The sequence below is a fragment of the Artemia sp. Qi Xiang Cuo genome, chromosome 3 (assembly GCF_049724085.1).
Source record: "Artemia sp. Qi Xiang Cuo chromosome 3, ASM4972408v1, whole genome shotgun sequence".
In the NCBI taxonomy this organism is placed as follows: Eukaryota; Metazoa; Arthropoda; class Branchiopoda; order Anostraca; family Artemiidae; genus Artemia; species Artemia sp. Qi Xiang Cuo.
The window spans coordinates 7535910-7550650 of record NC_142796.1 but is presented as its reverse complement, the minus strand read 5'-3'; the positions used below and the strand labels follow the sequence as shown (position 1 = coordinate 7550650).

At 33.0% G+C, this 14741-nt stretch overlaps 1 protein-coding gene across 1 annotated transcript in view; it reads right to left on the bottom strand.

Annotated features, from left to right (window-relative positions):
• LOC148953711 (unconventional myosin-XV-like) overlaps window positions 1–14741 on the bottom strand; it is a 548203-nt gene that overhangs the window by 307812 nt on the left and 225650 nt on the right. The window contains exons 18-22 of the mRNA XM_089108456.1: window positions 12377–12510; window positions 9117–9287; window positions 5704–5864; window positions 2464–2639; window positions 120–367 (exon numbers count right to left, since the gene is read on the bottom strand). Of these exons, the coding sequence (XP_088964582.1) occupies window positions 120–367; window positions 2464–2639; window positions 5704–5864; window positions 9117–9287; window positions 12377–12510 (890 nt within the window). The remainder of the gene's footprint in view (window positions 1–119; window positions 368–2463; window positions 2640–5703; window positions 5865–9116; window positions 9288–12376; window positions 12511–14741) is intronic.

Sequence of the window (14741 nt, the reverse complement as noted above, 5' to 3'; positions counted from 1 at the left end):
CCTTACAGGTTAAAAAAAAAAAAGAAAAAAAAAATTCAAGACAGCATGTCAATGAACTCTTGAGTCAAGTTTCCAGTTTTAAAGTTGAGCGAATAAATACATGTCTAAACGGTACTCACTTTGCTGGTTTGTTCACGCCTGTCAGACTTCAAGAATTGACTTTTCGTAATAGGGAGTCCAGGAGGCATTTCTAATTCACTCATTGTATCTAGTATAAATTCCACTCCATTAATATCATACAAGCTGGTGGGTGTGGTCAAAGATAGAGTCCACCCTGCGTCTTCTTCAATTCCCCTGGAATTGACGAGGAGAGATGCGACCTCTTCTGATGTAACCCAAGACTCAAGACCGGACACATTGCTTATCTCTGAAATTCAAAATTAAATTTAAAACAAAAATGACGTTGAAATATAATACTCCAATCTGGCCAAGCCCAGGAAAATTTGATAAAATCCTACAAAGGAATTGATATTGGTCAGTGTGTCTCCCCCTCTTAGAAAAACATCAAACTGTGACATGCCTCAGTCTCAGTTTGAGAAAGAAGGATTTCGGGAGTCCGAGCCCCTGAGAACCTAATTTATACCCTCATAAGGGTTCATCTGATCCCTTCACCTTCTTATCGTAAAAAATTAGGAATATTTAAAAACAAAAATCATTACGCATTTTCGTTTTCATAATTTTATTCATACTAGAAAATTAATTTGGAAAATTAATTTGCAAGTACTACTAAAGGTGGTTCGGCCCAAGAAATTCAGGTTGTCGATTATTTCTCAAAAATATAATGATAAAACACAAAAAGCACAATAAGCTACACACTAAACTACAAAATACACAAAAAAACATGGACAAACAGGAAACATTCACTAGAGTACAGTAAAATACTAATAAGAATATGCTAGAGAAAGAAATAAGAAAAAGAAACTGGTTTTTACTTTAGTGTATAAATCATCTGTTAGAAAAATCTAATTACTTAGTTTACAAACAAAATGAGAAACTAAAAAAATCTAAAAAATTAGTTAAAATGGCTTCATAAAAACTACTTAATGTTCAATGGTAAAAACTTATTTATTCATCTTAATGAAAGCTGTTTTTTTATTTTAAAACATCAATCATACGCGAGAAAAATTCTATATACATATATATATATATATATATATATATATATATATATATATATATATATATATATATATATATATATATATATATATATATATATATATATATATATATATATATATATATATATATATATATATATATATATATATATATATATATATATATATATATATATATATATATATATATATATATATATATATATATATATATATATATATATATATATATATATATATATAAAACTTAGTCCAGCTGGCTTAAGATAATAGCAAAGATTTATTTATCTTAATGAAAATTTTATTAAAATAGGTTAATATAGGAGCCAAATTCCACCTTGCGAGCCAAATTTCAAGTTATTCTATATATACCGTACATAAATATATGAAAAAAAAGTTTCGATGTCATCAAATATTCGGATCGCTTTTGTTTCGATTCAAAGTTGAAGAATGGCAGGACATTTCTAACAGGAAAAGTGTATTTACAAACAACAAAAGCTTGTTTTAGCAATTTTTTTGTTTTTTTTGTTTTAGCGTAACGTCAAAAGCTTTGATGTTTTAGAGTAACAACAAAAGCTTTGATGTTTTAGAGTATTGAACTACCTTGAAAAAGTATTCAGTTTATCCATTCTAGGCTGGACAACACCGCTTATCTATACAACGAATCTTCAAACAAAAATGATGGTTAACTAGCCTATATTATTTGAACAACTCAGAGGCCAATTTAACCAAGTATGTAAAATAGACAGTGGAGATAATTCAAAACAAAATTAAATCATTGTAATTTTTCTCCTGCAATTGTCTTTTAAATGAAATTTTAATTCTTCTGTGGGCGCTGAAAAATTCGTTTTTCCATTCTTACTTCTTCTACAAGCTATGGTACTGTTTAATGTCTGTTTCATTTGACCCAATTGAATTTGACACCACAATGCTTAATAAAAAAAATGTATCGCCGGATGAAAAAAGAAAAGAAATTAAGAAAGGAAAAAAGAAAAAAAAGAAGAAAGAAAAATTTGAGAAAAAAAATGCAAAATTGTATTTGTGGTTCACCTTTTTTCATTTTCCTGGTTTGGGGTGGGGGGGGGGTGTATCTTCCAATGGGATGGTTCGAATCATTCCAGGAATTTTTATTTTCAAAGGGGACAGGAACAGAAAGCATACCCAAACCACATTATTTGTCATGATGCCTGTTTGTTTGATCAAACCAATTTCAATAGCAAATAAAAAGAATCAATGTTTTTGATATTCTTCAAATTTTCGGGAAGTGGACCCCCACCCCAAATTATAACCTCTATGCCAGGGTTCTGATAAATAACATTCATACTTCAATTAAAGTACTAACCATCAGGAAATTTAGCCTCAATTGCCATATTAACTTTCTTTCTGTTACATCTCCATTCAAGCATAGATGGCGGGTAGGATCGAGTAATTCCAGAGGGTGCAGCAGTTTTGGCCGCCTGAAGAAGCTTTTGTTGACAAATAACATCGTAGCCATTTAAACCATGATCAGACACGTATCTAAGAAAAAAATATTTAAGAAACAGCTGGGAAAAAAGCTTAATAAAAGGAGAAAATCACATAAAATACCTAATTATATTTCTAATCAATGCTAACATGAGTTATTATTTACTATTACTTTCAAAGAACTTATAATGCACCGACTAAATTTAGTAAATAAAGCAAAATTTTACAATTTTCAGATTGTGGAAAATCTATTTTTACTCTTGTAAAATTTAATTTGGTGCGTATCCTGGGAATCTATTGGCATTAGGATGGGGGAGGACTCAACTAATCTAAACCTTCCCCCTCCGCTGTTCCACCCTCCTTTTAGCTTCCTACGAATTTTTATTATAGTTTAGTCCATACATTAGATTGATGATTACACATGTTTGTTCTTCTGATAAGTAAGTAAATTAAGATTTTATTTACAGAAAAAAACAAATGCATTAACCAACAGAAGCGAATTTGTTTAGGCTAAATATCCTTTAAAAGAAACCAAATAACTATACTACTATCAACTACAAGAAGAAAAGACGAAGAAAAAAAGGAGAAGAAAAGAATAAAAAGGAAAATATGGCACCTCAAAGTCACTGAGCTTGATATGGCACTTCAAATAACCACAGAAAACTCACAATTACCTTTTTCTCCCTACAATCTTCTTTAAAAAAAAATGGATGAAACAAAACGGATATTTCGGGAAGAAAACTCCTTCCCCCTTCTTCGTCAATATTAGAGAAAGTCTCGAAGAATCAGGTCCACATTTCCTAAGCAAAAACGCGAATGGTATAGAACAGATAAAAATAAGAAGACAAAAGCAAACAAAGAAGAGATCAAAATGAAACAAAAACCCAAATTGGAAGAATTAAAGAAACAAAAACCGCGGAAGAAAAACAATAGCAGATAAAATCAGAATTAAACAAATTAAGAACAATGAAAACGACAATGTCTTTTGGTTGACGTTGCTACCTCATAAATAGATTCTAGTCACATAGGGTCTTATATGGGGACCCCATTTCTAGTTACATGGGGACTTGCTGTTGAATCATGAAGAGATGACAAGTCCCATAGGGGCTTAGGGTATAGTGCATAAAACCCAACTCAAAAAGCTAGCTACCCAAAATCCAACGACGAACAATAAAAAATATCCTCATTAAGAAGCTAGACAATCGATTCTTTCTTTCTCTTTTCTTTTGGTTTTTATGCTTTGGTAAACTATTTTGCTCTCTTCAAGTTGATTCTTCATTTTTACAATGACTTTTGGTAACTATTTGGTAAAATTTGGTAAACTATATTTTGGTAAACTATTATAGAACTTGAAGAACGACCAATATGAAGAAGAAGGAAAAAAGATATTCGAGGTACTTATTGAAAGGCATTCGATATATACAACATTTCTATTCCCCAAGTGAACATATTTTTTAGATTATAATTAGTGTGTACTAAATCAAAAGCTATTGTAAAGAGAGGGGGGAGGGGGAGGTAGTCCCTTTCATATATAGGGTAGTTTCTGCTAGTTTGGATAAAAGTATCGCATGTTCTTTGCACTGCTTTAGAGATTCAGTGTGGTTTATGCCCATTCAGAATGACATTCTAAATATACCAAGACACAGCAGGCGTCAATTTCGAGAGTCAGGGGAAACCAGACCCTTTCACAATAGAGATTTGGCTCGTGTCCAGAACCGCATCGAGCCAAAACTGAAGTTCAGTCAATTTGAACTTAGTCAAGTCCGAGCCAATCAGAATTTTTCATAGAATTTTTTGATTGGCTAATAGCCGAACCTTATACACATAGATAAAAACATAAAATAAGTAATAAACTTCACGTAGTGGCGCAGTGGGTTTCATCTGCTTGATAATATGGGATCCAAGACTGGCTGAAGCAACGCATTGCAGGGCTCGGAATTTGATTCCCGTGACGAAATTATGCGAAAGCGTCTCCATATTAACCCAAGAAAGAAGAAGAAGGAAAAGATAAATGATATACGAAAAAGTGGAAAAAGGAAATAATTGTTGTGTTGTTGTGCGTATTCGTGCTATTTGCATGGTGATATTTGAAGTTATTAAAATGTGATTTTTGTCTTTCGTCTTCCTTTTCTTTATGTGTATTGTTTAATCTAGCTTTATTCATTTTGTTTTTTTCTTTCTTTTGGTTGATTAAGACCTTCGGACGTGAAGTCAAAATAATCTGATTCCTTTATTGTTAAAGTTTTTTTTTTTTTGTCCACTGCTTTGCTTTAAAATACTATACCAATTTCCTCTATATTTTCATTTGTTAAATTCTGTAAAAAAAGAAGCAGAATATTGGGAGGAGCTACTAGAAAAAAGAAGTAGAATACTGGGAGTTGCTACTAGAAAAAAAGAAGTAGAATATTGGGAGGAGCTAATGGAAAAAAAGAAGTAGAATATTGGAAGGAGCAACTGAAAAAAAAGAAGTAGAATATTAGAAAGAGATAATGGAAGAAAGAAGTAGAATATTGGGAAGAGCAACTGAAAAAAAATATTAAAGTATTCGGAGGAGTTACTGGAAAAAAAGAAGCAGAATATTGGGAGGAACTACTGGCAAAAAAGAAGAAGAGCAGTGACAGGAGCTACTGAAAAAAAAAGAAGCAGAATATTGGGAGGAGCTACTGGAAAACAAAAGATTAGAATATTGGGAGGAGCTGCTGGAAAAAAGAAGTAGGATATTGAGAGTAACTACTGGAAAAAAAGAAGTAGAATATTGGGAGGAGCTACTGAAAAAAGGTTATAATACTGGGAGAAGCTACTGGAAAAAAAGAAGCAGAATATCGGGAGGAGCTACTGGAAAAAAAAGAAGCAGAACATTGGTAGGAGCTACTGAAAAAAATAGAATTAGAATGTCGGGAGGAGCTACTGGAAAATTCCAGAATATAGTGTTTTTGTATACAGTATAAATATGTAAAACAGGATTTTGATTTGATGGTTTGCATGGACCCTAAGATCCTAAAAAAAAAAAAACTGAAGAACATTTAAAAAGACCCTGAAAAAAGGGTCTTTTGATAGTTTGATGTTTTAAATCCATTTTTAATTTTAGAATATTGAAGAGATTTTAATGGCAACTTACTTGAGCAAATACTTGTAAAGGGTTGGAGACGGAGCGAACGCACTAAGGCAACACGAGAGGAGAAGCCAAACTTGTGTGTTGCTGTGTTCATCAGTGTTTTTCCAACTTTGGCTGACTAGCTGACAAAGAATTTCATCACGAAGTTTGTCATTGGTTAATCCCTATAAATAATTTTATCATTTTTAATCGCTAAAAATACTGACCAGACAATTGATTTCAGCTTGTGATCTAGTCAGACCTGACAGATATTTGGAGTCACAAACCAAATCTACAGATATCACAGATCTAAGATGAAATAAAGGTGATTTTTTTTATTATGCAACTATTTTAAAACATTATCAAATTATTAAAAACAAATTGTTTTTTAGAATAATGGATGAATTAATAATAAAAGTCTAAATAATAAACAAAACAGACAAATTACTTTGTCTAGTTATAACTTTATAGTTATAACTAGTTATACGAGTTATAACTAGTTATAACTCGTAGTTCATAAAGTTATGAACTTTACCCAATGTTAACATATAGTATTGGTTATTGGGAAGTATACAGACGTTTTCAGAGGGGATTTTTTCTGGTAATGGGGGGGAGTGGGTCGGGGGTTATGTGGGAGGATCTTACCATGAAGGAATATTTCATGGGAGAAGGGACAATGCTATGAAGGGGGTGCCGGATTTCCCAGCATTATTTAAATAAAGATCAGAAATTATATATAAAAAAACAAGTTTTTTAACTGAAAGTAAAAAAAAACAAGTTTTAATTAAAAGATTTTTTGTTTTTTCCAATTTTTAAAGAATTGGAACAAAATTCGAACTTTAGCTTAAAGAGCAAGGTATTGACTAGGGGGCGAACTCTCTAATATACGTATTAAAAATATAAGAATATAGAGGTTCATTACGTAAGTTAATTCGTAAGCTACGTATATTTATTACTAATAAAAACGTTCGTAAATAAAATTAAACAGGTTTCGAGAAAGCATTTAACCAAATAAATTTATAATTAATATTCAAAATTTTTTTTTTAATTATTCATGTAGAGTGAGCCAAAATCAAAACCTGCATTAATTAAAAAACGTTCAAAAATTACATAAAAAAACAATTTTTTTCAACTGAAAGTAAGGAACGACGTTAAAACTTAAAACCAACAGAAATTATTCCGTATATGAAAGGGGCTGTCCCCTCCTCAAAGCCTCGCTCTTTACGCTAAAGTTTGACTTAGTCTTAACTCATATTTGTTAAAAAATAAAAAACTTTAGCGTAAAGAGCGAGGCGTTGAGGAGGGGACAGCCACTTTCATATACGGAATAATTTCTGTTCGTTTTAAGTTTTAATGTCGGTCCTTACTTTCAGTTAAAACAACTTGTTTTTTTATTTAATTTACATGAAAAGGCCAGATCTCTTTTTGGATTTGTAAATGATAAGATGGAAGCAACTTAAGGATGGTAAAATAATAATGTTTTTCACTAAAAGTAAAAAAAATAATGCTGGAATAGTTTTAAAGATGAAATAAGGTAATACTGATTCGGAGGAAATATACGCGTTTTTAACTACACGCATACAAAGGATATTCAATGAAAAAAATGCAAAAGAAAACAGGGAAAAAGAAAAGCGCAAAGAATTACAGAAAAGGAGAAAATAAAACCTAGCGTTTACAGTTTATACCAGTGGGGCTAATATTCGTTCCATTGCCCTTCATCTAGGAAGTGTAATGGGGCTGGGGGGTCAGCCTTTCTTTGCTTTCACACACCTTTCCTGATTAACTTCCCCATATTTTTCCTGGTACCAATTTCAGGGCTAGGTCAAGTCTGGTTGAGTCACCCGTCCATTAGATGATTAAATAAAAAAAAAAAAAAAAAAATCAACTGAAAATAAGGAGCAACATTAAAACTGAAATCGAACAGAATTTGTTAAGTACATGAGGGGGTCCACCCCCGCGCCAATGCCCCGCTCTTTATACTAAAGTCTGAATTTTGTTCCAATTCCTTAAGAATGACCCATGAATCCCAAAGGCCGTTTAATTAGAATAAATAGCTCTTTGAAGTACTAAAAATACTTTAGCGTAAAGAGTGGAGAGAAAAACTTTAGCGTATTGACGAGGAGGCGAACCCCCTAATATAGGTAATGAATTCTGTTCGTTTTAAGTTTTAATGTTGCTCCTTACTTTCAGTTGGAAAAATAGTTTTCATTTATTTAATTTCTGATCATTTTGAAATAATGCTGGGAAATCTGGCACCCCCTTCATGGAAAATTCCCTTTCCCCCATAATAAATTCCTCCATGGAAATATCTTCCCACGTAACTCCCTCCGCCAACCCCTTCCCTCCCACCAGAAAAAAGAACCTGAAAACGTCTGTACGCTCCCTAATAACCTATACTATATGTAAACAATGGGCAAAGTTCATAACTTCAAGCCCTTCCCCCGAGGACTGTGGGGGATTAAGTCATACTTTAAGACATAATTATTAGATTTTTCGACTATGCTGAAAAAAATGTCTTAAAATTTTGATCGGGTGACTTTGGGAAAAAATTAGCGTTTGAGGGGGTCTAGCTCCCCTCCAATTTTTTGGTCACTTAAAAAGGGTACTAAAAAATTTTAATTTCCGTTCGAATGAGCCCTCTCGCGATATTCTAGGGCCATCGGGTCGATACGATCACCTCTGGAAAAAAAAAAAAAAATAAAAAAAAAAAAAAAATAAACACGCATCCTTGATCTTTCTTACGGCAAAAAAATACCAAATTCCACATTTTTACAGATAGGAGCTTGAAACATCTACAATAGGGTTCTCTGATACGCTGAATCTGATGAAGTGATTTTCATTAAGATTTTATTATTTTTAGGGGGTGTTTCCTCTTTTTCGAAAATAGGGTAAATTTTCTCAGGCTCGTAACTTTTGATGAGAACGACTAAACTTAATGAAACTTATATATTTGAAATCAGCATAAAAATTCAATTCTTTTAATGTATCTATTGGTATCAAAAGTCCGTTTCGGTTATTATTGAGGCGGGTCGCTCCTTATTTACAGTTCGTTACCATGAACTGTTTGATTGGTGCATAATCCTATTTCTCCTATTTCTCGAACAACGTATTTATATGGCCAGTTTTCTATACAGATTCACAAAAAGTGTAATTGGAAAAACAAATTATCTACTTTAGAGCAGAAAACAGAGTCCAGTTGACAAGTATATTTGAATAACAAACAGAAACTAAAAACAAAGATGTGTTCAGAACAATAACACTGATACGGATATCGTTTTAAGAATCAGAAAAAAACTTATTGATCCCAGTTTTACCCCCCCCCTTTTTTTCTTCCTAATTCTGTTTATACTATCACTACTATAATAGGTGGTTCTGGGAGTCTTACAAACACTTCATTATCGTTATAAATTATAATAAATAATTTTAATATGACTCACCTTGCTTACAATATAGCTTGATATAGCCAGTTCTCTTTTTGGATTTGACACTTCATTGCAAAAATGAAGGATCAGCTTGAAGAGAGCAAGTGAATCTTGAGTATCAGTCTCTTTGGATTTAGGTAAGAAGGGGCTTTCAATTGGCTGTTGAGTTGGTCCCAATGCATTTGTCTGAAAAACATTAATTTGTTAGGTGGCGTTCACATGCCCGTCTAGTTATGCCTAGATTCCCATACCGAGGCATTAATCTATAAAATAATACTGCATTTTACATAACTTATTTTACAGAACTATGTCTACAAGCTTCTTGCAATTGTAAAAGTTATTTGTAAAAATATTGGTTTTATTTTAGATATTTTTCTGTTAGTTACAAAAGCACGTAGATGTGACAAATTCCTGATGTTAATAACATGAGCTACTACAGTGTTATAAAAAAATGCAGTTTTTCGTAAAAAAATTATTTTATTTTAAAAATATTTTTTTGATTTACAAAACATTTTTAACCTCCTCAATTTCCTTTAAAATGAGTCATTAAACAACTTTCTACGACGTTCCAGTGCCAAGCTATCTGAGGAGAAAAAGAAAATGAAAGGAAGAAAGAAAGAAAAAAAGATGCCGTATATGCAGAATGTTGTAGTTCAAGCAACCTATATTGTTTTTCAAACGAATAGATTTTCCTCGGTATTCAAGCCAAGGGATGACAAGTTTTCTATTTAGGGTTTTTGGACAAGGTGGTTCTAATAGTGTACTTCTTGTTTGATTTAACACTATTTTCAGGAGTTATGATCTATTACGCTTCTTAGTATTGGACGTGATCGTCTCTTACTAGGTTGCTAGCTACTGCAGCAACCCGGACAAGGATATCCAGACTTAAATATTTTGCCGCCCTAGGTCTATCTTAGGTCTATTTATACCTGAAAACCACAATTCCCTAAGATTTTCCTTCTTTTTTTCTTGAAAACTATGAAGCTTTAGGGCAGTACCAGATTTGAGTCACTGTTACAACGTTAAATCGTGAGAATAAATCAGAAAACTGATTGGTTGAAACAGAAAACGCTTTTGGCCTTGATACTAACAAAAAATACATAAGTATATATTGAGATTTTTTTTAATTTTTAACGCCCCTGGTACTATAAACTGCAAAAATTAAAAATCTTCGATGGCCAAAAATTCCAAATATCAAAGGCTCAGCAGAATCCTTTTCTTTTAATTCGGCTGCATTTCATCTTTAATTTGAAAATTACATCAGCCATAAAATTAAAGTAAAGTAAAAAATTTTAAGAATCATAAAGTTAAAAAGTAAAAAACTTTATGGCTAACAAATTTAAATTATTTAAAAGCAAAAATTTAAAGTAAAAAATAAAGTAAAAAAATTAAGCATCAGTTCTTAAGGTAAAGCCCTTTAAAGTGTTCTTGCATTGACTCAGGTTAGTCAGTCTGAAAAAAATTAAAAGCTAAAAAATTGTCAGATTCAGAAAAAAAATAAATTAACTCAGAATAAAAGAAATTATTTCAGAATAAAAAATATATTATTTTGTGTAGTTTAATTTATGTCAGTTTAATTTATGTCATATTCTCTTATGCGACTAGCTAATTCTAAGCCTATGTATGTATTCTCTCTTGGGTCTGTATTATAGACTTGCCTGATTTGACAAGTGGGATGGTCCCATTATTAGAATACAGGACAGTCGTTTATAGGTTCCAAATACTTTTTTATTCTAAATATAGTGGCTGCAAACCCTTTCAACGCTTTGCGGAAATGACTCGTCTTAATAGATGACAGGAGTTTCAGACCGTAGAAAATTTTTTTTTTTTATGTGTAAGTTTTTTCGTTTATAATTTCAAAGAATGTTTTGCTCATCGTGCTAGTGACTTAAGCCCTTTTAGATTTTAGTCTAACTTGAAGTTAGCCTTCTGGAGGTAGCGGTACAGTGGTTTTTTTTGGCTAAGTGCCAGCTGAATTTTAGCAACAGCCCTTCAACCCAAAAGAGTTTGGAGGAGGAAAATTTGTTTAATATAATAAAAAAGAGCATTGATATAATTATATAATCTAATTATATAATATAAATATATAATAAAAAATAATAAAAGAGTAGTATCGATATAATTTAATATAATTAAAGATGAGCAAAAATTACTTTAAATTAGGGGACTCCACTCCCTCAATCCCTACTCATCGAACTCAAAAGTTATACTTTTTTCCATAAATTAACAGCGACGTTAACATTTCATAGACAACTACCACATGACAAAATCCATGTGTCTAAAGTGTGACATCATGCACGTGTTTAAATAGAAACGTGTCTAAACGTTTCTTGACATTCGTTTTTAAACAACTTCCGTGCAGAAGTAGAATTTTTATCTTGACTGAAACAAGTTACAGCCAATCATTCAGCTCTAGATTTTAGAGTTCTCTAAATAGTTTTTTTTTTATAATTGGCCCCGTTTATTTATCAAGAAAAATATTAGCTCTATTCTAAGACTATTATACCATTAGTTTTATTCAACAATTTTAGCTATATTCAAAATTCTATTAGTTGTATTCAATTATATTCAGAAGACTGTATGAATAGTTGGCTTTGGTTAATTTATCCCAAAAAATGTTAATTCAATTCAAAGACTGGACTCCAAAGGTTATCAATATTATGGCCAAGGCCATGGAGGCCAGAGAATATAGAGCCCAAATTGGACTTTCCGTGGATGGCAATTACAACAGTCAAACATGTTTCAACGTCCTTTTGCAGGTTTTGTAATTTTGAAAATTAATTGGCATGATTTGGTAACTAATTAGGCAACAAAACTCATTTTCAATTACTCTAAAAGCAAAAATTATTAATGAGCTACTACCAGCAATCTAAAAACTTCTACATATCTAGCGTTTCCTCCAGGAAATACGAAGAAAAATTTAGCGTATTGGTGGTAGGGAGCATGTTACTTTCAACTTTCCTAAACATAGATGTCATTAGTGAGCTACCTACAATAAACCTAAAAAATTACTGAAAACCAAGCGTTTCTCCTGAAAAACGACTTTTAACTGCCCTAAAAGTAGATGTCAGCAGAGAGCTACCGACTATAAATCTCAAATTCTAATACAAACCGTTTCTCATGAAAAACGAAGGGAAACTCATCGTTTTGCTCGCTGAAAACAAGTGACTAAGATAGTACCGCAAAAAGGTACCATGTCTGGTAGTGATTAAGATAGTACCGCAAAAAGGTACCATGTCTGGTAAAAGATATATAACCTTATTTGAGAAAAATACCTTGAAATACATGTTGGCAAATTTCTGGAAAGAATATTCATGAATATCAGGTGGGAGCTCAAAACAGTTCTCTACTTGAGGAGGCTGTCCAACTAACTTAACAATATTCTTTTCTGAATGTACTAGATGCCATTCTGAAAAAGAAATAAGAATCAAATTAAGATTAAAGATAGATCATTTATGTTCCTATAGAGATAGATACTTTTCTGAATATACTACAGGACAATCCGAAAAAGAATCAAATTAAACTTAGAGATGAATAATTTATATTGTAAGATGATTTAATATAGATAAGTTACAGATAATCTAGATATAGATATAATCTAGACATAATCTAGATAAATTATAGATAATGTAGATACTTGAAAATTTAACAGATTCACTTGCTAAAAACCAGGGGCGTAATTTGCTATGGAGCAAGGGGGCAAGTGCCCCTACCAGACCTCGGTTTGTGCCCCCCCCCGGCCCCAGTTTGCCTCCCCAGCTGAAATTTAGTTTCTTCCAAAATCTTGTCAAAACTAAGATAAACCTGCATAATTCAAGCACCAACAGAAACAGACATTTACTTGTATAGTACTAAATAGTACAATTTTGGTACAAAATGGCTTATTTTTTAGTGTTTACCGTCATTTTTGCTTAATTTAGGAAAATCGGCTTCAAGTTTGGCCTCCCCTCCCCCCTAGGATTTTGACGAAATTACGCCACTGCTAACAACCTAAGGTTCGAAAAAAAATCTCAATATGTTAAAAAATGACAGTATGCTAAAGAAAAATCCCAATATGCTAAAAAGTCCCAGTATGTTAATCTGTTAAAAAATGACGGTATGAAAAAATCTAAATATGTTGCAAAATCCCAATATAGTATCCCAATGTAATATTATGTTATCCCATATGTTATCCAATATATTAAAAAATGACAGTATATATACTTACCATACTTCTTAAGGGTAGGATAATATATTTTTATCAGGCAAAACTTTCAATGGTAACACTGTTTGGATAAATCTTGCCACTATATTAGCCACATTTTTAAATAGTTAATAAGGGAATGGTTCAAGGCCTTAACACAATTCTCTCTTTAATTTCCATATATTCAACTTATCCTTCAGTTTGTCCTCTAGTAGTTTTATTACAGTGCAGTCACAAATTAAATGCAAGTCTTTGATATGTGTGTCTGAGTTTTCTCTCCCCATAAAATAGGGAATACAAATTGTGAGATGAAAGTTATGTCCTGCTACAAAAACATATAAATACAAGCTAAATACAAGCTACTAAAAGATATTGCATAGATATTCTATATGTATCGAAACCCGGCTAAATGGAAATCTGGAAAATGAGCTCATCTCCACCCCTGCCGGAAAATAGAAATTCCACTTTTTCAAATCCGGAGCTAGCGAGGGCTCTGGTAATGCGGAGGTTAGTCTCTTCCTCAGTACTATGGCAGCCAAATCCCTAGTTGAATGACAGCCAATCTCAACCCGTTTGGCTAAGGCCCGTCTTAAAGGTCACCTGTTCAACATCACTGTCATCTCAGCCTATGCACCAACCACAGCCACGGACGAAAGTACAGTTGAGGAGTTCAACAATGCTCTGATTTAGTCATTGAGAACAGTCCCAAACCGAGATCTACTCATCCTAAGAGGGGATTTTAACGCCCGCGTTGGAAGCCACGAGGCAGACCACGAAAGAGCTGTTGGAAGATCTGGATGGGGCGAAAGACAACACTACTGGGACCACGTGGCGGCAGATATGCAGAAGGCTGCTAGTTATTCAGATACCAGAAAGCTTTAACAACTACTAAAAGAAGCAACTGGGAAAAGTAAAAAGATCTCAACTGGAGTGAGAGGCGAAGATGGAACGCTTTTGTCAAGAAAAGATGACATAACCACAAGATGGCAGCACCACTTCAAGGAGCTGTTGAACCACAGTCACAATATCCCTTCCGCTCAAATATCTCCCAGCAATAGCGCCACTGCACTCCAGCCAAGTAACCCTAGCCTTAACTCAGTACCACCGAGTCAACAAGCCCCATACAGCAACGTCAATGTTCACCCCCCCCCCCCTGAATAAAAGAGATAAAAGAGGCAATCAAGAAGCTGAGGAATCACAAGGCACCAGGCACAGATTCTATCCCAGTCCCAGCCTAAGTCTACAAAGCTTCTCCTATTCTCGCTGAGAAACTACAGAAACTCTTCTGCTCAATGTGGTTTCAGGAACGGTTTCCCAAGGAATGGGAAGACTCAGTTATACTGCCAGTCTTCAAGAAAAGCAACCGCACTGAACGCAAAAATTACAGAAGGATCTCAGTAATAAATATTGCAGGAAAGATCTTTGCAATGATCCTGCTTAACCGATTCCGCAAAGTC